Here is a 27,950-nt window from a genome sequence, read left to right on the forward strand (position 1 = left end):
CTAATTACAAGATAAAACGCCTACTCAGTTAATTGGAAGCAACATCGGAATAAAAAGAAATGCATTTGCAAAAGTTCCTGACCTCTATCATTCAATAAGATGTTGTTTGGGTTCAAATCCCGACACACAATTCCTTCTCGGTGTAGGGCGTCAAGGGCTACGACGATTTCGGCAGCCCATCTCCGGATGCAAGACTCGGGAATGAAGAAGTGGCAGGCTTCTGACAATTTCGCATCCAGTTCTTGAAATATCTTATGTATCTCGCTGTCTTCCCGGAGATCTCTCGGTCCTACCCAAATCTCATCCATGTCCTCGATTTTGATCTGAAGTTGCATTAAGTTGGTGGTCAACTCTTTCGGAAGTCCAGGGTCGGAGGACTGTTGAGGTTCGCAAGGGTCAAAGGGTTTGTTGGCTTGTTCATGGTCTACCTGAGAAACCTCTAGAATAGTAGAGTTGTGAGATAAGGAGGAAGAAGATGAATTAACCAGTAAGGGGTCCAAAGGTTTTAAGGTACAGGTGATATCAGAATCGGTAGACTGTAAGTCAACACTAATGGGGCGTAGGGTGATGTTTTGGGATTGAGGTTGAGTCGAATGTTCTCCGATGTCAATTATTTTATCTATGCTACTTTTTATCTGTAAGACATCGGGAGTTTCCAACAGCTTGGAATCAAGGACTTCACTTTCTATGTAATCTTTCTTCAAGTTTTGCTCATTGTCTACTGTGGGAGCGCCGGGCAAGTTGACCAGCAGATCGGGCCTTCCTTCATCGATGCTGCTCACATCATCGAGTGCCGCCTCTTTGAAGGAAATAACAGGGACAGAGTCGTTAGATCCACGGCTAATCGTGTCATGAGTGCTTGGCTTATCAACATCCAAGCTTTGAGTCTCGGGGTCAACTTCGTCATCTTGGAACGGGGACAAGGTATTGAAATTTTCAGGTTTTAGTTTGTATCCCTTATCAACAAAATCACTCCCAAGTAAATCACTAGCGCTTTCCTTGCTGTCTATCCTAAAAAATTCCATTGGGCTATTCTTGGATTTGCTCAAGGCATCGGACATCCCTGAGCATCCACTCGTCTCCTGCTCATCAAGTTCATTTAGGGATTTCAACTCATCGAAGTCAAGCTCAGAGCCAAATTTGTTAAAATTGCCGGGGAGAGGCTTTTGCATTAGATCCAAATCTTTGGTACTGTCCCCTTCCCCGAGTTTTAGCGAACGGATTTCACTGAGAGTTTCGGGCTCAATTTGTTCTTGTCCATATTCTTTGCACAGTGTTAAATAGCTCGTAGTGCATTCCTCCTCCGAGCTGGAGGCCGAATCGACCCATTTCGATGGACTTTCCCTCACTTCTTCGTCTTGAGTGCTGCTATCATCCTGAGAACTTAGGGTAAGGCTATTATGTAGGGGCCGCACTGAAAGCCAGTTTCCGCTACTGCTCGTCCTAGACTCCACGCTATTTCTGGGACATGGAGCTAGATTTTTGAGAAGATCTTCATTGGACTGAGAACTTTTAGCCAGCGAGACGTCGAAGCTTCCTTCTGTGCTCCTGCTTAAAAACTTACTTAAGTAGGACCATAATTTCCCACCTGCAATCAAAACAAAACACTGAAATTAAACATGATTACTCATATGCAAATAGCAGAGATTGCACATATGCCTTATTGCTAGCACAGTAATGAAAACGATCATTACACGCATACACTTAGTACCTCATTTACCAGTGTGGTGGCTTCATTTTCAGAATGTGTTATCCTGAGATTACATTTTTAAATTATACAGTTTGTATATATGAGGCATGAAAACCAAAACAAAAATTGAATATATAACATGAAAAAAAAAAAAAACAACACAATACAACAACAGCAACAGCAAGGGATAATAATACTACGTGTTAGCTTGGTAGCTGCAGTCAGGGTCAGTTAAGAAAAAAAAAATCCTAAATTAAAGAACTGTAGAAAGACTTCGGAATACATCAGATAAAAAGTAGGACAACCCGACAAATACCGCGGTATCAGCCAACCTTTAATGTGTATGGGGACCCCCCGACATCGTCCGTCTGGTCTCTTATTGAGAACACAGGAAGAGCTTAGACCCCCCATCGGTCAATACTCTTGCAAGCGCCAAGTTGCATTAGCTTTAACTTGCATGTGAAACTAGTTCAGGCAAAGTTTATAATGTTTATTGGGACTGTAATAAAAGGAAAAGAGAAAATAAGCATTCATGTTTCACGCTCCATTCATCCTTTCAGGGGGCCCCAACCAAACTGATATATATATATACACACATATACATACATACATGCATACATACACTAGATGGTGGCCCGATTCTAACACATCGGGTATTCTAGAATATGCATGTCCTCGTAGTATATTGCCCAGCCACGTACTATATTGGCCAGCCACGTAGTATATTGGCCAGCCACGTAGTATATTGGCCAGCCACGTAGTATATTGGCCAGCCACGTAGTATATTGGCCAGCCACGTAGTATATTGCCCAGCCACGTAGTATATTGGCCAGCCACGTAGTATATTGGCCAGCCACGTAGTATATTGGCCAGCCACGTAGTATATTGGCCAGCCACGTAGTATATTGGCCAGCCACGTAGTATACGCAGCATCAATAGAAAAAAAAGTTGGGGACACACAGGGTTAATAGCGGCGGTAACGGAGTGCGTTACCCACGGCATAACGTGGTCCGTTACCGCCGGCATTAACCCTGTGTTAGCGGTGACCGGAGGGGAGTATGCGGGCGACAGGCATTGACTGCGGGGAATAAGGAGAGGCCATATTCTTCCGGACTGTGCCCGTCGCTGATTGGTCGCGGCAGCCATGACAGGCAGCTGCCAAGACCAATCAGCGAATGAATAACCGTTGCAGACAGAGGGACAGACAGACAGACGGAAGTGACCCTTAGACAATTATATAGTAGATATATAACGGTCAAAGGGTCACTTCAGTCTGTCTGTCTGTCCGTCCTTCTGTCTGTCACGGATATTCATTGGTCGCGGCCTCTGTCAGTCATGGAAATCCAAGTCGCTGATTAGTCGTGGCTGTTTTGCCACGACCAATCAGCGACGGGCACAGTCCGGAAGAAAATGGCCGCTCCTTTTCCCCCGCAGTCAGTGCCCGGCGTCCGCATACTCCCCTCCGGTCACCGCTCACATAGGGTTAATGTCGGCGGTAAAGGACCGCGTTATGCCGCGGGTAACTCACTCCTATTAACCCTGTGTGACCAAACTTTTACTATTGATGCTGCCTATGCAGCGTCAATAGTAAAAAGATCTAATGTTAAAAATAATTAAAAAAATTAAAAATCATCATATACTCACCCTCCGGCGCCTTTCCCGCTCTTCGCAATGTTCCGGTGCTAAGCATGGTATGCGACAAGGACCTTCCATGATGTCACGGTCATGTGACAGTTACGTCATGGCAGGTCCTTCTCCCACAGGCGCGAAGAAGCTGCGGTACCATGGAACAGGCAGGGACAGCGTCAGGAGCAGGTGAGTAGGGTTGAGCGAAACGGGTCGAAATTGTTCAAAAGTCGCCGACTTTTGGCAAGGTCGGGTTTCATGAAACCCGACCCGACCCCAGTGGGGGGTCGGCCATGAAGTCGGCGATCTTTTGAATCTGGAATCGGAATTCCGATCCCGATTCCCGATATGTTTAAGATATCGGGAATTGGTATCGGAATTCAGATTAAAGTGTAAAATATAGAATTAAAATAAAAAATATTGCAATACTTACCCTCTGACGCGCCCTGGTACTAACCGGCAGCCTTCCTCCTTCGAATCCGCGCTTCTAGGACCTTGCGGTGACGTCGCGGCTTGTGATTGGCCGCGCGGCCGCCCATGTGACCGCTCGCGCGGCCAATCACAAGCCGCGACGTCACCGAAGGTCCTGGAAGGGCTGATTCTTAGGAAGGAAGGCTGTCGGAAGGAAGCAGGGCGCTTCCGAGGGTGAGTATATACCTAATAGGAATATACTCACCCTCGGAAGCGCCCTGCTTCCTTCCGACAGCCTTCCTTCCTAAGAATCAGCCCTTCCAGGACCTTCGGTGACGTCGCGGGTGACGTCGCGGCTTGTGATTGGCCGCGCGAGCGGTCACATGGGCGGCCGCGCGGCCAATCACAAGCCGCGACGTCACCCGCGACGTCACCGAAGGTCCTGGAAGGCTGATTCTAAGGAAGGAAGGTTCCCGGTTAGTACCAGGGCGCGTCAGAGGGTAAGTATAAGGATATTTTTTATTTTAATTCTATATTTTACACTTAAATATGGATCCCAGGGCCTGAAGGAGAGTTTCCGCTCCTTCAGACCCTGGGAACCATGGAAACCCAATGCACTGCATTGGGTTTCGAGTTTCGGCCGACCCCGACTTTTTTATAGGATCGGCCGATTTCACTCGACCCGACTTTTCCAAAAGTCGGGTTTCGTGAAACCCGACCCAATCCTATAAAAGTGAAGGTCGCTCAACCCTACAGGTGAGTATTTCATATTCACCTCTCCGCGTTCCATCCGCTGGGCGCCGCTCCGTCTTCCCGTCCTCTTGCAGTGACTGTTCAGGTCAGAGGGCGCGATGACGTATTAGTGTGCCGCCCTCTGCCTGAACAGTCAGTGCGGAGAGACGGGACGCTGAGGAGCAGCGACAAGAGGCGAGTATGTGATTTTTTTTTTGCATTATTGCAGCAGCAGCATTACATGTGGCACAATACTGTATGGAGCATCTATGGGGCCATAAAGAACTGCAAGGAGCATTATATGGAGCGTCTTATGGGGCCATAACTGCATGGAGCATTATATGGAGCATCTATGGGGCCATAACTGCATGGAGCATTAAATGGGGCATCTATGGGGGCCATAAAGAACTGCATGGAGCATTATATGGAGAATCTATGGGGCCATAACTGCATGGAGCATTATATGGGGCATCTATGGGGCCATAACTGCATGGAGCATTATATGGGGCATCTATGGGGCCATAACTGCATGGACCATTATACTACATGACTGGGCAAAATACTACGTGACTGGGCAATATACTACGTGACTGGGCAATATACTACGTGACTGGGCAATATACAGTCATGGCCAAAAGTATTGACACCCCTGCAATTCTGTCAGATAATACTCATTTTCTTCCTGAAAATGATTGCAAACACAAATTATTTGGTATTATTATCTTCATTTAATTTGTCTTAAATGAAAAAACACAAAAAGAATTGTCCTAAAGCCAAATTGGATATAATTCCACACCAAACATAAAAAAGGGGGTGGACAAAAGTATTGGCACTGTTCGAAAAATCATGTGATGCTTCTCTAATTTGTGTAATTAACAGCACCTGTAACTTACCTGTGGCACCTAACAGGTGTTGGCAATAACTAAATCACACTTGCAGCCAGTTGACATGGATTAAAGTTGACTCAACCTCTGTCCTATGTCCTTGTGTGTACCACATTGATCATGGAGAAAAGAAAGAAGACCAAAGAACTGTCTGAGGACTTGAGAAACCAAATTGTGAAGAAGCATGAGCAATCTCAAGGCTACAAGTCCATCTCCAAAGACCTGAATGTTCCTGTATCTACCGTGCGCAGTGTCATCAAGAAGTTTAAAGCCCATGGCACTGTGGCTAACCTCCCTAGATGTGGACGGAAAAGAAAAATTGACAAGAGATTTCAACGCAAGATTGTGCGGATGTTGGATAAAGAACCTCGACTAACATCCAAACAAGTTCAAGCTGCCCTGCAGTCCGAGGGTACAACAGTGTCAACCCGTACTATCCGTCGGCATCTGAATGAAAAGGGACTGTATGGTAGGAAACCCAGGAAGACCCCATTTCTTACCCCGAGACATAAAAAAGCCAGGCTGGAGTTTGCCAAAACTTATCTCAAAAAGCCTAAAACGTTTTGGAAGAATGTTCTCTGGTCAGATGAGAAACGTAGAGCTTTTTGGGCAAAGGCATCAACATAGAGTTTACAGGAGAAAAAAAGAGGCATTCAAAGAAAAGAACACGGTCCCTACAGTCAAACATGGCGGAGGTTCCCTGATGTTTTGGGGTTGCTTTGCTGCCTCTGGCACTGGACTGCTTGACCGTGTGCATGGCATTATGAAGTCTGAAGACTACCAACAAATTTTGCAGCATATTGTAGGGCCCAGTGTGAGAAAGCTGGGTCTCCCTCAGAGGTCATGGGTCTTCCAGCATGACAATGACCCAAAACCCACTTCAAGAAGCACTGGAAAATGGTTTGAGAGAAAGCACTGGAGACTTCTAAGGTAGCCAGCAATGCGTCCAGACCTGAATCCCATAGAACACCTGTGGAGAGATCTAAAAATGGCAGTTTGGAGAAGGCAGCCTTCAAATATCAGGGACCTGGAGCAGTTTGCCAAAGAAGAATGGTCTAAAATTCCAGCAGAGCATTGTAAGAAACTCATTGATGGTTACCGGAAGCGGTTGGTCGCAGTTATTTTGGCTAAAGGTTGTGCAACAAAGTATTAGGCGGAGGGTGCCAATACTTTTGTCTGGCCCATTTTTGGAGTTTTGTGTGAAATGATCAATGTTTTTCTTTTTGCTTCATTCTCTTTTGATTTTTCATTGAAGACAAATAAAATGAAGATAATAATACCAAAGAATTTGTGTTTGCAATCATTTTCAGGAAGAAAATGAGTATTATCTGACAGAATTGCAGGGGTGTCAATAATTTTGGCCATGACTGTACTATGTGGACATGCACTTTCTAGAATACCCTATGCGTTAGAATCGGGCCACCATCTAGTGTGTGTATATCTATAATATAACGCTGGGAGCGTCACTCTGTCCGAAGCCTCTATAGACTGCGCAAGCGCAAGCGCCGGCGCAGTCTGGGCCTCACAGAGCGACGCTCCCGGGAGATCGCGGTGTGCGTTCACACTGAACGCACACCGCGATCTCCACCGCAGAAGCAGGGACCGCCAGGAGGGTGAGTATCGGCCTATATTCACCTGTCCCCGTTCCATCGCTGAGCGGCGCCATCTTCCCGGTCTTCGGCCTGTGACCTTCAGTTCAGAGGGCGCGGTGACGCGCTTAATGCGCGCCGGCGCCGCCCTCTGACTGAACAGTCACAGCCAGAGGACCGGGAAGATGGCGCCGCTCAGCGCTGGAACGCCGGACAGGTGAATATAGGAAGTGCTGGGGGGCCTGAGCTGGCGGCGATACCGGCACCTGACCCCTACAGCGCGCCGGTGTCCCCGCCTGCTCAGGCCCCCCAGCACTCGGTGCCGAGCGGGTCAGAGGCAGTATGGAGACGCAGGATGGAGCAGCACATAAGGATGGGGACGCAGGATGGAGCAGCACATAAGGATGGGGACGCAGGATGGAGCAGCACATAAGGATGGGGACGCAGGATGGGAGCAGCACATAAGGATGGGGACGCAGGATGGAGCAGCACATAAGGATGGGGACGCAGGATGGAGCAGCACATAAGGATGGGGACGCAGGATGGAGCAGCACATAAGGATGGGGACGCAGGATGGAGCAGCACATAAGGATGGGGACGCAGGATGGGAGCAGCACATAAGGATGGGGACGCAGGATGGAGCAGCACATAAGGATGGGGACGCAGGATGGAGCAGCACATAAGGATGGGGACGCAGGATGGAGCAGCACATAAGGATGGGGACGCAGGATGGAGCAGCACATAAGGATGGGGACGCAGGATGGAGCAGCACATAAGGATGGGGACGCAGGATGGAGCAGCACATAAGGATGGGGACGCAAGATGGAGCAGCACATAAGGATGGGGACGCAGGATGGAGCAGCACATAAGGATGGGGACGCAGGATGCAGCAGCACATAAGGATGGGGACGCAGGATGGAGCAGCACATAAGGATGGGGACGCAGGATGCAGCAGCACATAAGGATGGGGACGCAGGATGGAGCAGCACATAAGGATGGGGACGCAGGATGGAGCAGCACATAAGGATGGGGACGCAGGATGCAGCAGCACATAAGGATGGGGACGCAGGATGGAGCAGCACATAAGGATGGGGACGCAGGATGCAGCAGCACATAAGGATGGGGACGCAGGATGGAGCAGCACATAAGGATGGGGACGCAGGATGGAGCAGCACATAAGGATGGGGACGCAGGATGGAGCAGCACATAAGGATGGGGACGCAGGATGGAGCAGCACATAAGGATGGAGACGCAGGATGGAGCAGCACATAAGGATGGGGACGCAGGATGGAGCAGCACATAAGGATGGGGACGCAGGATGGAGCAGCACATAAGGATGGGGACATGATGGAGCAGCACATAACAGGATGGGGACGCAGGATGGAGCAGCACATAAGGATGGGGACGCAGGATGGAGCAGCACATAAGGATGGGGACGCAGGATGGAGCAGCACATAAGGATGGGGACGCAGGATGGAGCAGCACATAAGGATGGGGACGCAGGATGCAGCAGCACACAAGGATGGGGACGCAGGATGGAGCAGCACATAAGGATGGGGACGCAGGATGGAGCAGCACATAAGGATGGGGACGCAGGATGGAGCAGCACATAAGGATGGGGACGCAGGATGCAGCAGCACATAAGGATGGGGACGCAGGATGGAGCAGCACATAAGGATGGGGACGCAAGATGCAGCAGCACATAAGGATGGGGACGCAGGATGGAGCAGCACATAAGGATGGGGACGCAGGATGGAGCAGCACATAAGGATGGGGACGCAGGATGGAGCAGCACATAAGGATGGGGACGCAGGATGCAGCAGCAAATAAGGATGGGGACGCAGGATGGAGCAGCGCATGACAGGATGGGGACGCAGGATGGAGCAGCGCATGACAGGATGGGGACGCAGGATGGAGCAGCACATGACAGGATGGGGACGCAGGATGGAGCAGCGCATGACAGGATGGGGACGCAGGATGGAGCAGCACATACCAGGATGGAGACAATATACCAATATAAATGCTCGCCACCCGGGCGTAGAACGGGTTCAATAGCTAGTATATATATATATATATGGACGGCCATTTTCAGGTCTCTCCAGAGACTAATAATACTATACATTAGATAACGGATGATGGGTGTCGTTAACCGCTAACACGAGTGACCCGGAGGTAAACTTTATACCTCCGATCACAGCTGAGACCTCACGCTGTCTTTTGACAGAGCGGGAACCGCGGCTCTCTGACTGGAAGGGATGATTTCACCATCGATCAGAAGCGGTATTTGCTGCCATGCACATGACAGCGTGGCAAACACTGGATGTTTGGGCCCCCTATTCAAGTGACTGTTAGTCCGAACCCTCCGGACCTCAACATCCAGATGTCCGCCCATCTCGAACAGTTTTGTCTTGTTGACCCTAGTCTCAAATCAATGACAAACAAATTTTGCTCAGGAATATCCTTGTATTTCCACCATCCATGTTCCCCTCGACTACGACCATTTTCCCTGTAGCCGAAAAACATCCGCACAACATGATGCTGCCACCACATTTAACTGTGGGGATAGTGTTCTTGGGGTCATAAGCTGCGTTGGTTTGGCAACAGATATAGCGTTTACCTTGGTGGCCAAAAAGCTTAATTTTGGTCTCATAAGACCACAGCACCTTCCTCCATACATTAGGGGAGACTCCTACATGTCTTTTGGCAAACTCAAAATGAGCCTTACAATTTGAGTGTGAAAGTAAAGGTTTTTTTTCTACACAATCTTCCTTAAAGGCCACCTCTATGGGGTGTATGGCTTATTGTGGTCGTTTGCACAAATACTCCAGTTTCTACTTGGGAACTCTGCAGCACCTTCTGGGTTACCTTTGGTCTTTGTTCTGCCTCTCTGATTAATCCCCTCCTTGCCCGGGCTGAGAGTTTTGGTGGGTGGCCCTCTCTTGGCAGGTTTGTTGTGGTACCATGTTCTTTCCTTTTGATGATAATGGATTTGATGGTGCTTTGGGGGGGGGGGGGGGGGATCATCAGTAGTTCAGATATTTATTTATAACCCAACCCTGACTTGTATTTCTCAAGAGCTTTGTCCCGGACTGGTTTGGAGATCTCCTTGGTCTTCATGGTGTTGTCTGGAGATCTCCTTGGTCTTCATGGTGGTGTTTGGTTAGTGGGGCCTCTTGTTAATGGTGTTGCAGCCTCTGTGGCCTTTCAGAAAAGGTAAAGTGTATATAGTGACAGCATGTGACACTTCGATTGCACCCAGGGGGACGTCCTGTCGCTAAGCATCTGACTTATGAAGGTAATTGCTTGCACCAGAACTTTTTAGGGGCTTCTTAGCAAAAGGGTGAATACATATGCACATTCCAATTTTTACTTATTTTATCCCATAAATTTAATTTTTGCCTATATTTTTCTTACTTCACCAATGTAGACTATTCAGCGCTGATGCATCACACTCAAATCGAAATACACAAATATCTAAACAAAGGTTGTGATGTAACAAAATAGGTAAATAGCCAGGGGGGTAAATACTTTAGCATGCCACTGTACTTATTTTTATTTGAACCTGCCATTTATGCCATCCTCATTAATAATACTGTCAGATTGTCTTATTACAAATGGTTTCGGATAGCGATTTCTATCAGTCATGCTGCCAGTTTTTTTTCGGGGATGCGCTGTTTTTCAAGATTGTTGTGATTGACAGCATAGTCTATATTTATGTTTAGTGGGTTTTCCACACCGAGTCCCCCGTTTTCTATTGCACGATTTGCTCTCCATTGTTGCATTTGCCCATTCTGTACTGTATCCAGTGTATGTCAGTTTGTGTGTGTAATATATATGATATACACACAAATATTTTAATGGTTTTACGGTCTTGTATTTATTTTTGTGTTAATAAACGTTTTGATACTCTTAGGTGCGCTCATCACTAGTCTATTCCTATCTTTACTGCTTAGGCCAAGAAAAGTAGAATAAAAAGATCCAAAAACATACATGATACCCACACAAAAAAAGGTTTGGTCACACTACATTTAAAAAGTGTTAAGAGGTACAATAAATTTCAAAAAATCAATTTATCAGAAAACCTTGAAATATTTAATTTTTCTCCCAGTCAGAACAAAAGTAGTCTGAAGTATAGAATCTAAAACAAAATAGAGGACACCACTCATATTGGATGTCGATTTATCAAACCTATTGATTTCAGTAGAATTGTCCAGCTACTGACTGCCAAAGAAAAGCGACACTACTCTGTCCTTCTCCTCCTGGACCTGTCCTCTGCCTTTGACACAGTGGACCGTTCCCTATTACTACAGACCCTCTCAGCGTCTCCCACTCACACACCACCTCCTCACCTCACCCCCTATCTGTCGGAGTCCTAGGGCCTCTGCTGTTCTCCATTTACACTTTTGGCCTGGGACAGCTCATAGAATCTTACGGTTTTCAGTATCATCTCTATGCTGACGACACACAGATCTACATCTCTGGACCAGATATCACCACCCTACTAACCAGAATCCCTCAATGTCTGTCCACTATTTCATCCTTCTTCTCCGCTAGATTTCTAAAACTTAACATGGACAAAACAGAATTCATCATCTTTCCCCCATCTCACGCGACCCCCCCAACGAACCTATCCATTACAGTGCATGGCTGCCCACTCTCCCCAGTCCCACAAGCTCGCTGTCTCGGGTAATCCTTGACTCTGATCTCTCTTTCAAACCGCATATCCAAACCCTTTCCACTTCCTGCCGACTTCAACTCAAAAATATTTCTCAGATCCGTACATTCCATTACCAATAATCTGCAAAAACCCTAGTCCATGCCCTCATCATCTCCCGCCTTGACTACTGCAACCTCCTACTTTGTTGCCTCCCTTCTAACACTCTCGCACCCCTCCAATCTATTCTAAACTCAGCTGCCCGACTAATCCACCTGTCCCACCGCAACCTCCGATCCTCACAATATCTCCTCCTCTATTCCCCCCTCATCTCCTCTTCCCACACACTCGCCGTACTGCACCAACCCCGCTGCACTATTATGTGGGCTATGGATTTATTAATTAAAAATTAAAAAGACGGTTACACTTTAAGTGCAAAGTTTTCAGGGCTAAGAATATTAATTAAATATTTTGCAATTTTTTTCTTCAAACGCTTCGGTGTTGCACGGTCTATTGCAGGCTGCAAAATGGGCTAACAGAGAATATGTCGGCGAGCTCACTCGCAAAGCGACAGTTTATAGGCCGCACTCAGACATCTGTGATTTTTGACGCATGTAAAAACAGGAACCTTTGTTCATCATTTTTTTTGGGATTCACCCATGTTTCAGCAGTAAATTTTCACTGCTGGGGAAGAAAAAGACAAACAAACTGGAAACCTTTCATCCCTTACGATGTAAAATCACAGACTGCACAGTGATGCCTTACGACTCTGGTCCCTAACGCTAGGGGCGCCCTAGGTCGCCCCGTTCCTGAATCTGCCATCAGTCTGTACCCTTCCACCACCCAGGGAAGAGGGGAGTAGTAGCGTACCAGTAACACACCAACCAGACTAACAAGGCAACATGAACAGGGGTAACGGAAAAATACCAAACATATATATCTATTTAAAGAAGTCCAAAAAAACTCAAAAAATTTGGTATAAAATATAAAAAAAAAATAATATTAAATATACAGCTCTGGAAAAATTTAAGAGACCACCGCAAAATGTTCAGTTTGTCTGATTTTTCTTTTTATAGGTATATTTTTGCATAAAATGTAAATTGTTCTTTTATTCTATAAACTGCTGACAACATGTCTCCGAATTTCCAAGCAATACATTTTGTATTTTTTTTTTCCGAAAAGGAGAAATGGTCAAAATTTAAAAAAAAAAATAAACAAACCGCGCTTTCAGGCCTCAAATATAATGCAAAGAAAACAAGTTCATAATCATTTAGAAACAACAATACTAATGTTGTAACTCAGGAAGAGCTCAGAAATCAATATTTGGTGGAATAACCATGATTGTTAATCACAGCTGTCATGCGTCTTGGCATGCTTTCCACCAGTCTTTCACACGGCTTCTGGCGCAAAAATGTCAGCAGTTCTTCTTTGTTTGATGTCTTGTGACTATCCATCATCCTCTCGATTACATTCCAGAGGTTTTCAATGGGGTTCAGGTCTGGAGATTGGGCTGCCCATGACAGGGTTTTGATGTGGTGGTCTCTTAATTTTTCCTAGAGCTATATATATACTACATGGTGGCCCGATTCTAACGCATCGGGTATTTTAGAATATGCATGTCCACGAAGTATATTGCCCAGGCCACGTAGCATATTGCCCAGTCACGTAGTATATTGCCCAGCCACGTAGTATATTGCCCAGCCACGTAGTATATTGCCCAGCCACGTAGTATATTGCCCAGCCACGTAGTACATTGCCCAGTCATGTAGTATATTGGCCAGTCACGTAGTATATTGGCCAGTCACGTAGTATATTGGCCAGCCACGTAGTATATTGCCCAGCCACGTAGTATATTGCCCAGTCACGTAGTATATTGCCCAGCCACGTAGTATATTGCCCAGTGACGTAGTATATTGCCCAGTGACGTAGTATATTGCCCAGTGACGTAGTATATTGCCCAGTCATGTAGTATATTGCCCAGGCATGTAGTATATTGCCCAGTCACGTAGTATATTGCCCAGTCACGTAGTATATTGCCCAGTCACGTAGTATATTGCCCAGTCACGTAGTATATTGCCCAGTGACGTAGTATATTGCCCAGTCACGTAGTATATTGCCCAGTGACGTAGTATATTGCCCAGTCATGTAGTATATTGCCCAGTCATGTAGTATATTGCCCAGTCACGTAGTATATTGCCCAGTCACGTAGTATATTGCCCAGTCATGTAGTATATTGCCCAGTGACGTAGTATATTGCCCAGTCACGTAGTATATTGCCCAGTGACGTAGTATATTGCCCAGTCACGTAGTATATTGCCCAGCCACGTAGTATATTGCCCAGTCACGTAGTATGTTGCCCAGCCACGTAGTATATTGCCCAGCCACGTAGTATATTGCCCAGTGGACACTGACTGCGGGGAGTATGGAGCGGGCGGCGGGCACTGTGACTGTAGGGGAGGGACTAATCGGATTGTGCCCGTTGCTGATTGGTCGCGGCAGCCATGACAGGCAGCTGCCGAGACCAATCAGCGATGCGGGATTTCCGTTACGGAAGTTGAGGACAGAAAGACGGAAGTACCCCTTAGACAAATAAATATATATATATATATTAGGAAAGCAGAGCAAAAAAAAAAGTTTGAAAAAAGTGGACTTTGTTGCCCAAATGGCATGGCAATGTTTCGGATGTGATATCCTATCTCAAGGCTTGGGAAAGGATATCACATCCGAAACGTTGCCACGCCATTTGGGCAACAAAGTCCACTTTTTTTTTCAAACTTTTTTTGCGCGGTTTTCCATTTTTACTGTATTATTGGAAACCATTGGACTGCTGGTAGGGAAAGCTCTGCATGATACTTGAAGTAACACTAGATGCTGTTTTTCTCTGTTATATATATATTTATTTTTTTTATTTATTTTTTTAACAAGTCCGAAACCCCCCAACAATGTGTGAGTTCCATATGAGGTTGTGCGTTACTCATCTACACTACGTAGAGTTGCTGGCGAAGAACAACGTTAAAGGGGGAAAAAAAAGTCATCAATGAACTAGAACATATAACAGTATCTTTAAACTGGCGTTATTTGCCTGTGCCCATAATCACGGTTTGGCATTAATTACGCACAAAGCAGGGCGACTACTGCCAAGCTGCAATCAATTCCAAATACAACACCGGCCAATGCCAGGAATCTTATTGGTGCTATATTTGAATAGATGGATTTTGTAATAGATATAGGACAGGGGGGGGAAAAAAAAGAGCTTCCGAAGAGCAAAAGGTTTTTGTTTTTAATTATTATTATTTGACAGATAGAAAAGTTTGTAAATCTTTTTACTGTAATCCTGTCAACAACAAAAAAGTGTTTGAGTCCCTGGCACAGGTGAATGACAATGTCCGACCGTGCCCAGTGACGGATCCAAATTAAATCAAAGCAGGGAGGACACTTTAAGGTCATGGAGACTCGTGTGATGCAGGTGAAGAGCGGAAAGGCTAAATGTTTTTGTAATTGCTACAAATATATAGGGAAATGTGGAAATGTGGACGTGACCCATATTGAAGAGGAGGGCAGAGCAGATGTGGAAGTGTCTATATTTCAGGGTCAATTCACACAAGAGGGGTTTTTTTTTATTTGAAGTTTGGAGAAAATTCTGTTTAAAAAAAAAGTTGCTTCCAATACTGTGTGAATAAGCTTCTTATTAATTTCAATGGTAAAGTCCTAAAATGCACATGGTGCTGTTTTTTTTTTCTTTGCTTTTATTTTCACAGTGAAAAAAGAAGCAAGCTGTCAATTCTCAAAGACATTTCTGCTTGGGGAAAAAAAAAAAAAGGTTTAAAATTTGATTACGGAACCTTTAGAATTATAATAAAAAGTTCCAGGCAAAAAAGAACAAAGTACCGAAAACACTTTTTTTTAAATGAGATTTTTGGACATACCCAGGAAAATCCATGACACAAAATTCAATATTATCATACCTTTCTTAACATTGTTTTTTGGGGGTCATTTTATATGGTGTTTTTTGTACTGCTTCTTTATCGCGGACCTGTCACTTGCTGAAAAAAATTGGAGTTTAAACACCTTGTAAATATCTAATATAATACAATATACTGTATATAAAATAATATCTGATTCGACCACGTTTTTCCATTTTTCTTTGCGTTGCTCCATTGTAGAGATATTTAGATTTGTTGCTTTTGGAGCGCATTATGTGAAATCTCTGCTTGTAGTGCAACTGGGTGTCTCTTCAGAGTCTTCTCTGGGGACGCTCCCTTCCCTCATCCTTTCTTCCTAGACGCTACCATTCGCGGCTCAGAAGCGGCCGAGACTGCTGAACTTCTAAGTCAGGCTACTGAGCTGTGATTGGCAACATCTATGAGGGAGGGCTGAAAGTGAACGCCCCCTGGAGAAGACTCTGAAGAAACGCCTGGTTGCGCTACAACGAGAAATTTCACGTACTGCCTTCCAAAACAAACAAATGTGAATATCTCTGTAATGCAGTGTCATAGTGCAAAATGGAAAAAAAGTGGCAGAATCAGGGATATTTACAAAATATTGAACTCACAATTTTTTGAGAAATTGACAGGTCCTATTTACATAGTTACATAGTTATTAAGGTTGAAGGAAGACTATAAGTCCATCTAGTTCAACCCATAGACTAACCTAACATGCCCTAACATGTTGATCCAGAGGAAGGCAAAAAAAAACCCATGTGGCAAAGAGTAAGCTCCACATTGGGGAAAAAAATCCTTCCCGACTCCACATACGGCAATCAGACTAGTTCCCTGGATCAACGCCCTATCAAGGAATCTAGTGTATATACCGTGTAACATTATACTTTTCCAGAAAGGTATCCAGTCCCCTCTTAAATGTAAGTAATGAATCACTCATTACAACATCATACGGCAGAGAGTTCCATAGTCTCACTGCTCTTACAGTAAAGAACCCGCGTCTGTTATTATGCTTAAACCTTTTTTCCTCCAACCGCAGAGGATGCCCCCTTGTCTCTGTCTCAGGTCTATGATTAAAAAGATCATCAGAAAGGTATTTGTGCTGTCCCCTCATATATTTATACATTAACATAAGATCACCCCTTAGTCTTCGTTTTTCCAAACTAAATAGCCCCAAGTGTAATAACCTATCTTGGTATTGCAGACCCCCCAGTCCTCTAATAACCTTGGTCGCTCTTCTCTGCACCCGCTCCAGTTCAGCTATGTCTTTCTTATACACCGGAGACCAGAACTGTGCACAGTATTCTAAGTGTGGTCGAACTAGTGACTTGTATAGAGGTAAAATTATGTTCTCCTCATGAGCATCTATGCCTCTTTTAATGCATCCCATTATTTTATTTGCCTTTGTAGCAGCTGCCTGACACTGGCCACTAAATATGAGTTTGTCATCCACCCATACACCCAGGTCTTTTTCATTGACGGTTTTGCCCAGAGTTTTAGAATTAAGCGCATAGTTATACATCTTATTACTTCTACCCAAGTGCATGACCTTACATTTATCCCCATTAAAGCTCATTTGCCATTTATCAGCCCAAGCTTCTAGTTTACATAAATCATCCTGTAATATAAAATTGTCCTCCTCTGTATTGATTACCCTGTAGAGTACCCCCTTACACATTAGATTAAAGGCAGTCAAACTGTAACCGTTTTATGTCTACGGTTGTCTCCTGACTGTTTCCAGACAGATGATGTTGGGGAAGAAAAGGGTCAGGTCTGCTGAATTTCAACAGCCAATCCTTTTATCAGGAGAGGGGATTTGCTGCTAGCAAAGGAGACAGTTTGCGGCTCACTCTTAGTGAACACAGGAACATTTGACGGCACAGAGGTCATTTACACGGGGTAGTCAGGAGATTGCCGTCAGCTGAATGTCTGTCTGGCCGACAGCTATCTAATCTATATGATCAGCTTTCCAAGGAGGATGAACTGCCGCCAACATCTCATCTCCGCAAACAAGGAAGGAAGTGTAGACCGCCCTGGACCATAAAGAGGCCCATGAATCTTGGTCCAATCACGGATGGCAATTCAAGGACTGGCCGCGGGTATCATGACCCCAAGAGTGACAGCATCACCGAAATTTATGAAGCCGTTATGCCTCGGTTGGGAACCCACGACCAGTCCGTTCATTGCTCGGACCCAGATCCACGGACTGCATGAGCCTTAATATCTTTGACCCAATCATAGTGCCCCTTCACCAGGAGTCAAATGCCTGATGAAAGGTTTATCACCTGAAACGTTGCGGTGACCAGAAGTGTGGCTTCTTACAACACATTTTCTATATCTTAGCTTAGTTTTCACCGACCACTTAGACTCCCGACAAACAGACATCTTGATCTGTATTGATCACTTCTCAGCAGTCATCTCACAATCATCACAATTACAAGAATAACGCCGCATCCAACGTTGACAAGAGGTTGATGGTCACAGTTTCCCCTCCCAATGTCTTCTCTCCACAATATTTCCCCATAGACGTCAATCAACATCTTCAGACTATTATTGTATACTAGATTGTGGCCAGATTCTAACGCATCGGGTATTCTAGAATATGCATGTCCCCGTAGTATATGGACAATGATGATTCCAGAATTCGCGACAGACTGTGCCCGTCGCTGATTGGTCGAGGCAACCTTTATGCCATCATCGTCGCCATGGCAAACATTATGACATCTACGTCGATACTGTGCCCGTCGCTGATTGGTCGAGGCGAATTCACGGCAGACTGTGCCCGTCGCTGATTGGTCGAGGCAACCTTTATGACATTATCGTCGCCATGCTGTGCCCGTCGCTGATTGGTCGAGGCCTGGCGGCCATGACCAATCAGAGACGCGGGATTTCCAGGACAGACAGACAGACAGACGGAAAAACCCTTAGACAATTATATATATATATAGATAGATGGTCCTTGCCGCTGCTGAAAATTACTGGCCGATTTATCAAGAATTTTTTCGCCAGAATTCTAGCATAAAACTGAAGTGTCACGTAATTTTTCCGCAACTTGGGAGTTGAGCAAAAATGTTGCAACTGTTGATGTTTTTCTGCCAGTCCAAGTCAGCGGCTCCAAGGTGCAGCTCGATAAGGACAAGTCCTGACTAAGCAACCCCAAGAAACTCATCAAAACTTTACATCACAGAATGGAACAAATTTCTACAGAAATGTACAGCATCACCTGGCTGGCATAGATTTCTGGCAGTAGCACACAGCATCTCATACATCAGCCACATTAAAGGAAATCTGTCAGAAGGTTTTTGCTATGTAATCTGAGAGCAGCATGATGTAGGGGGGGAAACCCTGATTCCAGTGATGTGTCACTTACTAGGATATGTTTCTGTTTCAATACAATCAGTGTTTTATCAGCTGGAGATTATCACTATAGGGCTAGGTGTCTTGTGCCTTGTAGTCAACTGCTCTCTGTAACCACACCCCCACAACTGACATCGTTCACAGAATCTGCCAATCAGCGGTGTGGGCGGGGCTATACACAGCTCAGCATCGAGAGCTCTGCTAGATCTGCAGAACAGAATACAGGGATTGTATCAAAATGACAGCATGCAGACCAGCAAGAATCAGGGTCTCAGCCCCTACATCATGCTACTGTCAGCTTACATAGCAAAAACTTGTCAGATTTCCTTTAAAAAAAAGCTCTTAATGAAAAAAAGGGCACATCTTACTCTAGCGCTCCCTAGATTACAGCTGGTGTTCAAAACGCCATCCTTGATGAATATGACCCCTTATCTCTAACTTCTGTGAATGTGAAATCAAGCAAGATAACCATACTATGCAAAATAGTCATTGCATAGTATTAAAAAAAAAAAATTTTAAAAAATAAAAAATAAAACATCAATAAATAAAAATCGTATATAAAAAAAATAAAAAATAAATAAAAATCAGTTAAAATAAATCAATATGGTCCAAGGTATAAAATTAAATTATAAAAAAAAATTTAGGTATTAAAAGCCCAAAATAAATTGGGGTAATTTGCCTAAAATGACTGTTTTCTGCAATTCAGATTATTAAAAAAAATAAATAAAAACATACCCATCCTGTAAATGCTGTCCTGATACTAAGACAACTTGCACATATTGAAGCATTTACCCGGCATCCTAATACTCCTGCACCCCCTGAGCCAACTAGCCAGGCTCCATTGTCCTCCCCATTTTTGCTCCCCTTTCTGGATTTCTCCATTTCAGTCTTTTCAACATTTTATGATATTCCTGCGAGATTCAGACGATTTCACATTAAAACAAAAAGGTCTGAGACTATTTTTAACACGCTCTGGACTGGTAACATTTCGGAACCATAGGGTGCCGGATCAAAAGAAAAATGTAAAAGTATCTGTCCCAGACCAAAGCCATCTCCCAATATAGAAGGCAGCTTTTTTTTACTATCAGGTACAAATGCGGACCTGAAATTTGAAATCTCCATCTTTCTTTTTTCTTCCAATAATTATAATGGGTCAATCAAGTCAAGAGATCAGAAGATCAAGAGATGATCACCTTTTTATGTACTCACTGAACTTCCTCTTCTACATCCATGATGCAAAAAGATTTATCATTTTTGAAACCATGTAGCCCAAGCCCAGGCCATAAAACAACAGCCCCCAGACCATTATCCAACTTCCACACTTGGCACCAAGCGTCTGGGGCATGTAGCATTCTTCTGGTATAGGAGAAAAACAGATTTGTCCTCCCGACTGCCAGTTGGTCAATGCGGATTTATCCCTCTAGAAATTTACAGTACTCTACATCACTCCAGCAGAAGCCCGACCCTGCGTATAAAGACGTTCTACCAAGAAAATTCAATCCCCAATTCTCCCGAAGAACACTTCTTGTAATAAATTTGATTGAGAGAGACTTTTAAATTGGGCAGCAAATTTTTCAACAAAGCGTAGATGATAGTTCCATATTACATGCTTCAGAAGTACCAGTATGTGAACTTAAAAGGTCTACCATTTCTTGATTTAGTATAAGGAAGGAGAAACCAAATAGCGGATGAGGATGTGCACACAGACAAAACTCCAAACAACAATCTCCTGAACAAACTCCAACACCAACCACACCTCCAACTCCACAACCAGGCAGCAGGAACTAACACTGGCAATCACTAAGTGCCAGAGGGGAGTATGTGTGTGTTTCTGGCACTTAGCGACTGCCAGTGGTAGTTCTTACTGCCTGGTTCTGGAATCGGAGGTGTGTATACTGAACAGCTGACACAATCCAGGTAGGAAAACAGGAAAGCTCCAACTTTCAACTGAAAAGATTAACCCTTGCACTGCTACCAAGCAATAAAAACTGTACTGTTTAATACGATGGTGAAGTACTTCTAACCAGTGCAGGAGTCCGTGAAACCAGACACAGCGGTCTTCTGGCCCCTCTCTTTCACGGCGTAGCCATGACATCATGTTTTGAATCTAGCCAGTTATAAAATTATGTTGACTCAGTGTTTTCTCTTCCTTGGATTTTGCACTTTGGATTGTCGTTCTTTCCTATATTTCATAGATTTGATTCCCAGTCTGAATTTTGACTACATCACCCGACTGATCCTTTTATTCTGACAGCACCCTGTCTTACTTTACGAGTTTTACATACACTACAGTTTCTCAGTACCAACCATTGTCTATTTTCAGGATCATGACTGGGGGGGGGGTAAACTTCCTTGCGAGGGTCCCTGGCAAATGGCAGCATCCCATAGACTCTGCACCTTACTTTAGTTTGCGCCACATTGGATGGATGAAGCATAAATACCACGTTGGATCTCCAAAAGAACAAAAATAAATAAAAAACAATGATACCTTATTTAATCCATTGAAAAATGACATCCTGGCAACAAAATAGATAAACAACAGTCTACACGTTTCGAACTTGTATGCATTAATGATTCTTACTCATGAATGCGAAGGCTAATGATATTTTTGCAGGATGTTATTTTTATATGGATTAAAGCATCACTGTTTCGGAACAACATTTTTGGGGGAGTTTGAATGGAGAGCTACCCATTTTTGGTGGAACGGATGTTGTGCTTTCGTCCTTGCAACGCCTGTGAACCCAATAAATTCGACAGACATCTGTAAACTTTTTAGATTTAAACATTATGTATTGTAAGACTCTGCGGACCACCTTGGCCTCGCTCTACATGGTCAAACCAAGGAAATTTCACATCGTGCCAGCACTGAAAGGGTGAAGTCCGTGGCGGCAGCTCTTCTAAGTGAGTCATCGCCATCCAGGTGTGACAATTACATTTCATTTGCCACCTGCTCCGCACACGTGGAGGGGAATCGGAACACAAAAAGGGACATCACAAGCACTTATACTGCGTGTACGAGTGGATTTCTGCTTTGTGTCCATATGCGTCGCCACTGGCTGTATTGTTAGCAGTAATATTGCGGGATTAATGTTGAATGTTAAAATGTTAGGCACAATCTCCTCTTGTTAAAAAGAAGACGACATACTAATGAAGTCAGCTGGGAATTTGGTAGGTTCTTTTTATTCCAGCAGTGAAACTCTTAACAGGAACGGAAGGACTTGGCAAAGACTCATGAATAAAAAAAAAGTAGATGGAGAGGTTTGTATCTCGCCGTGCTTGCTGAATACATAGAACTTCCCTGGCCTCCGTGTTATTAAAGAGCGATCCCGTAATAACGGATATAACCCGAACCGTGGCCAAAAATTAAAAGATGGCTGCACTCATAAATCATTATATCTGGTGACATTTGTATCCTTTCGCCACTCAAAAGAAATGGACAAATGTGAGTAGAGTTGCCCAAACTGTCCTCTAATGGCAGATGATAAAGGAAAGCAGGATCGGGCATGCTGGCTTCCAACATGCCCGATCCTTTGTTCCCATCAGAGGAGTTTTCAGCCACTAAAATATCCAATTCCCAATGAATATATATTTAAGATCCACCAATGGATTCTGAAATATGATATAAAAGGGATCAAAAACTTAAATCTTGATATGTGGAGTTTTTGTTTTTTTTTAACTTTAGTTCTCTATTGAAGGGGCACTGCTGGTTTATAGAAAATAAGTGATGAGTGGAACTCGTAAGGAAATTCATGTCGGTCAAATCAGAGAGATTCCCTTGAAAGAAAAAAAAAACTATTCTAAATGCCGTGGTGTTCAAAGAAAACAACTTCACAATTGGACAATTATCTCCCCTTCAGAGAGGGAAAGAGCCATCAATCAAGATAAGCTGGGCGGAAAGAAATCAGAGAATGCCACCCAGCAGACTCTTCTGCCCGTCCCTGGACTCTGCTCCCTGTGCAGGAGATTCATGGTGGTCAAATCAGACACACTACCTCACTACAACTAGGTTTTACTCGAAAATGTTGTGATGTTTGAGAAAAAATAAAATCTAACTTTTTTTCCTGGAGTGATCTGTCAAGACCCCACTCCATGTGCCCGGAGCTCAGTACGCTCGACATGCCTGATCCCACTCAATTCTCCATAGCTGGACCATATGCCATTCCCTGTGTCCAGACCCTACTTCTTCCCGTGCCTTTATCCACATCACTGCCAATGTCCACACCCCACTCTTTCCCATACTTGAATGCACACCACTTCCCGTGCCCTGACCAACTCCACTTCTGGTGTCCGGGCCCCATTTTACTTTCAGTGCCTGGACCCAATTACCCATCTCTGAATCTCAATTCCCATGCCAGGATGCCATCTCCTTCCCCGTGACTGGACCCCACTTCCTTCCTTATGCCTGGTCCCCCACTTCCTTCCGCGAGCCCGGACACCCCCCTCACACACACACTTTCTTCACTGGGCCTTGACCCCCCCACCCCACACACACACACACACACACACACACACACACACACACACACACATTTTCTTCCCTGTGCCTAGACCCCTCCCCCCCCACACACACACACTTTCTTCCCCGTGCCTGGACCCCTAATTTCTTCACCATGACTGGAACCCTACTTTCCTCCCCGTGCCTGGTCCCCACTTCCTTACCTGTGTCTGGACCCCCCACTTACTGCCCCATGCCTTTATCCACACCACTTACGTGCCTGGATCCACTCCCCTTGTGTGGACTCACCTTATTTCCCCGTGCCCGGACCCCACTTCCTTCCCCGTGCCCGGACCCCACTTCCTTCCCCGTGCCCGGACCCCACTTCCTTCCCCGTACCCAGACCCCACTTCCTTCCCTGTACCCAGACCCCACTTCTTTCCCTGTACCCAGACCCCACTTCCTTCCCTGTACCCAGACCCCACTTCCTTCCCTGTACCCAGACCCCACTTCCTTCCCCGTACCCAGACCCCACTTCCTTCCCCGTGCCCGGACCCCACTTCCTTCCCCGTGCCCGGACCCCACTTCCTTCCCCGTACCCAGACCCCACTTCCTTCCCTGTACCCAGACCCCACTTCCTTCCCTGTACCCAGACCCCACTTCCTTCCCCGTGCCTGGACCCCACTTCCTTCCCCGTGCCTGGACCCCACTTCCTTCCCCGTGCCTGGACCCCACTTCCTTCCCCGTGCCTGGACCCCACTTCCTTCCCCGTGCCTGGACCCCACTTCCTTCCCCGTGCCTGGACCCCACTTCCTTCCCCGTGCCTGGACCCCACTTCCTTCCCCGTGCCTGGACCCCACTTCCTTCCCCGTGCCTGGACCCCACTTCCTTCCCCGTACCTGGACCCCACTTCCTTCCCCGTACCTGGACCCCACTTCCTTCCCCGTGCCTTTATCCACACCACTTACATGCCTGCATCCACTCCCAGTGCTCGGACCCCACCCAGTCCTCATGTCCAGACCTCACTTTACTCCACATGCCGGAGCCCCATTTTTCTAAACTACGGTTTCTATTACATGGTGGTTTATAACAACGGAGCATGACTATATGTCACGTTGCCCGTGGTTCGGCCACAATGAAGCTCTCGACATGTTGCCTTTAAATAGTTTGTGTCACACAATTATTCAGAGACAAAATTAGGGTATAAGGAAATAGTGACCTGCAGAGGAAATGTACTGATGCACCTGTTCACCAGCTCGGCTTAGACCTCCCTGGGGGGTGTATGATGAGATAACCCCTCTCCACTCAATCTCACTGCAACGCGGACCACAGGAGCGGACGTCAGCCGCAGAGGCACCTGGGCCAGCAATGGCCAACAGTCGCTCTTTCGGGACTCCCTTCCATATTATAATTTGCAAATATCCATATTAGAGATTTGGAGTCAGTAGAAAGGGAAGCGAGAGGCCCGACGGTGTGAAGATCGATCTCACCTAGAGTGTAGAGGACGTCGTGTCTGCGCTTTACAAAAACAGTTTGGTTTCAGTGGCCGCAGTGCAATACTGTCTTTATCCTGCGATGGCGCTATAGGGGAGATGAACACTTGCTGTGGCATTAACTAATCAATGGGGGTCTCAAATCCTTATTATCATCATTTTATTCTTAAAGGAGACAACAAAATCATTATCTAATGGATGTTCAGGATTAGAAAAAAACTGTATTTTTCACAATCAAGACGCCGATCCGTAGGCTGAATCTGTTACTGCAGCTCAGCTCCATAAAATTGGGATTTTCCACTCATGTCACTACTAGTGATGAGCGACCGTGCTGGGATAAGGCGTTATCTCAGCATGCTCAGGTGCTAACCAAGGGTCTTCGGCGTGCTCGAAAAATATGTTCTAGTCCCCGCTGCTGCAAGTCTACCGGCTGTTCAACAGCCACAACACATGCCGGGATTATCTAACAAAAAGTCAATCCCTACATGTGTTGCGGCTGTCGAAAAGCCGCGAGACATGCAGCCGCGGAGACTAGAACATATTTTTCGGCACGCCGAAGACCCTCGGTTAGCACCCGAGCATGCTCAGATAACACCTTATCCTAGCACGTTCGCTCATCGCTAGTCACTATATAATTAGTGGGAGAGTCCGGCGCCTGATATCCCCAAGCTCCTGATAAGGGGCCACAGGACCACGGACGTGCTGCCTCCCCTTCAACTTTTTACCTGGAGGGCGTAAAAGTAAAAAAAAAGGTAAATCCCACAGACTGTGTAACAAAGCCTGGTCTGGTATCTTATGTATTCCGGGCGAGGATGCGCCTCCGAGTGTGATAAATGGCGGCCACCCCATGAGCGCGGCCATCTCCGCGACCCCAGAGTCCTAGCTAAGCGCAGTCTTTGCAAACGTCTTTGATACAGTGACCGACCTTCGGCGTGCTGCAGCACCAGGAACACAGACTCCTCCGCGATGATGTACTTGTGCAGACAGACCATGTTGGGCACGCGGCGGGGAATGATAGTCTTTCTGCTCCCGGACTCCTCGCTGCTTCTCCTCAGACCCTGACAGAGAACAGAAAGGTCAGTCGTACCCTGCGCTTCCTTTGGATCCCGCTGTGCTTTATGTTTATCAACCAAACTAATCTGTCCGAGCGACTGCGGGCTGCGCAGAAGCCGCTCATCTGCTCCTCCATGTCCTTCGATCCCCTGAGGCTCGGCTGATGGCATCTGGCAGGTGTCCAGAGAACAGAAGATGGCACAAAGCTACCATTAAAATCAATTACACGGGTCAACGTTTTTATTAGTAGCTCACTCTCAAACTAAGTCCTCAGAGTGACACTTTGTGTACTCGGCCGCCGACCTCTCTATGGCTTTATTTTCTGCGAGCACATGGAAGGACGGGTCGACTTAAGGAACCATCGTGCGCATGGCTTTATGCAATTAGTCTCTATAATGAAGGAGTGACCCAACTATCACTATGATGGAGAACCATCACATCACTTGTGGGCCCCAATGTAAAATTTCCAACAAGGGCCCTCGATGATCATAAGCCTTTAATAGCATTGGTTTGTTCATGGACCTTTTGGGACCCCTCTAAGATTCAGCATCCGGGGTATGACTAATTCCTGCAACTGCTGTAGTTATGCCCCCAAGGGAACATGAATAAAGTGAGAAAATAAGAAAATTGTAGGGCCGATTAAGCAAAATGGCACGTCCTACTCATATTACACAACTTCTCCTGAAATCAAAAAAATTAAAGGCTTCCAGGACTTAAGGTGTCTGCACCCCCTTGACCGACAGTTCTCATAGACTCCCTCATACACATGCATGCTCGGTTCAGCTGAGTGTGCACATGCTTTCAATAGGGAGGAAAAGCAGGAAAACCTCCGATTTATCTTGCAAACTCGCTCATCAAGTGATTGCATCACTCAGTTCTCGGCAGCACATTACGTAGGACAAACAGGGGATATGCTGCCGATAACTATGAAAGTCTATACACATAGAATTCCTGGAAGCCCGGTCTAAAGAGACCATTATAGATCACTGATCGTCTTGTATACAGCCAATCAGCTGTCGTTTAATAGCTGCGGTCACCATTCCTAGGTTTCCAATGATGATCTGCAGAATTGTGATTGCAGCTCTGGCCTATAAAGACTGTAATGGAAGATCAGGGCAGGTAATGAAAAGCTAGACCATTTTGTTACATCTGTCATGCATTGCCTAATCACTGTCAATCTTGACATTTAGTTAGTGAATAGGAATTTTTTATCATTTCTAAAGGATGAAAATCTTATAGGTGTCTGAATTTAAAAGAGGACCTGTCACCAAATTTTATTCTTGCTGCTCGCCTGAGTATTCCAATATTTTTTTTTTTAAATTTGTCATATGGTTCGAGAGATATGGGCCTTTCTATTTTGTGCAAATTTTTATGGTCTTTCCAAGAGGGCGTGGCTCACAGGATCCTCTGGGGCGTGTCTTTAGGCTGCTCTGCATCATTACCTTATTAGCCACGCCTCCTTGTTTAGACCATAAAAACCAACTATAAATAAAAAGGCCCATATCTTTGGTACCATATGGCAGATTTAAAAAAAAAAAAAACAACAAGCACCGCAAAACTCAGGGGAGCAGAGAGAATAAAATAAAAGCAAAAACTGGTCATTTTTGGTTTGGTTTCTAAAGTCTGACATTCATCAGCGGGTCTCGTCACCCGACCTCAACAGCCTCATACGTGTCTATGTGGATGCTGAGGTCGAATAAGTAGAATTCAACCACCTTTGAAAGCAGAAGCCATCTCTGCAGGGGAAAGTTATGGCTATTCAAAATATTATGGCCGATCACGCAAGACATGGAATGGTCTCCAAGGTGAACGTCGAGGTCTGTGAGCGCTTCTCTGCTGGCTCAAACAGAGGCATTAAACATAGATCTCCACTTTGCACTGATGAGGGGCAGTAGCCCGAAACACAGTGTCTGCAAATTGAGATTCTGGTTTGGCTATTAGCCTAAGTCATGTGACAAGGCTCGTTAAAGGGTCGATATTGACTTGTAGGATTGCTACCTTCCAATAGGTGGCACTAGAGTTCTAGTTCGCTTCCTCCCTGAAGAGACAATTTGCATAATTAGCATATTTCCCAGAGGAGCATTGCGG

At 45.5% G+C, this 27,950-nt stretch overlaps 1 protein-coding gene across 1 annotated transcript in view; it reads right to left on the reverse strand.

Annotated features, from left to right (window-relative positions):
• The window catches only part of RPS6KC1 (ribosomal protein S6 kinase C1), a 158,560-nt gene that overhangs the window by 21,397 nt on the left and 109,213 nt on the right, over positions 1 to 27,950 (reverse strand). The window contains exons 11-12 of the mRNA XM_069768507.1: positions 25,735 to 25,867; positions 83 to 1,588 (exon numbers count right to left, since the gene is read on the reverse strand). Coding sequence (XP_069624608.1) covers positions 83 to 1,588; positions 25,735 to 25,867 — 1,639 coding nt within the window. The remainder of the gene's footprint in view (positions 1 to 82; positions 1,589 to 25,734; positions 25,868 to 27,950) is intronic.

The sequence above is a fragment of the Ranitomeya imitator genome, chromosome 5 (assembly GCF_032444005.1).
Source record: "Ranitomeya imitator isolate aRanImi1 chromosome 5, aRanImi1.pri, whole genome shotgun sequence".
NCBI classification, from domain to species: Eukaryota; Metazoa; Chordata; class Amphibia; order Anura; family Dendrobatidae; genus Ranitomeya; species Ranitomeya imitator.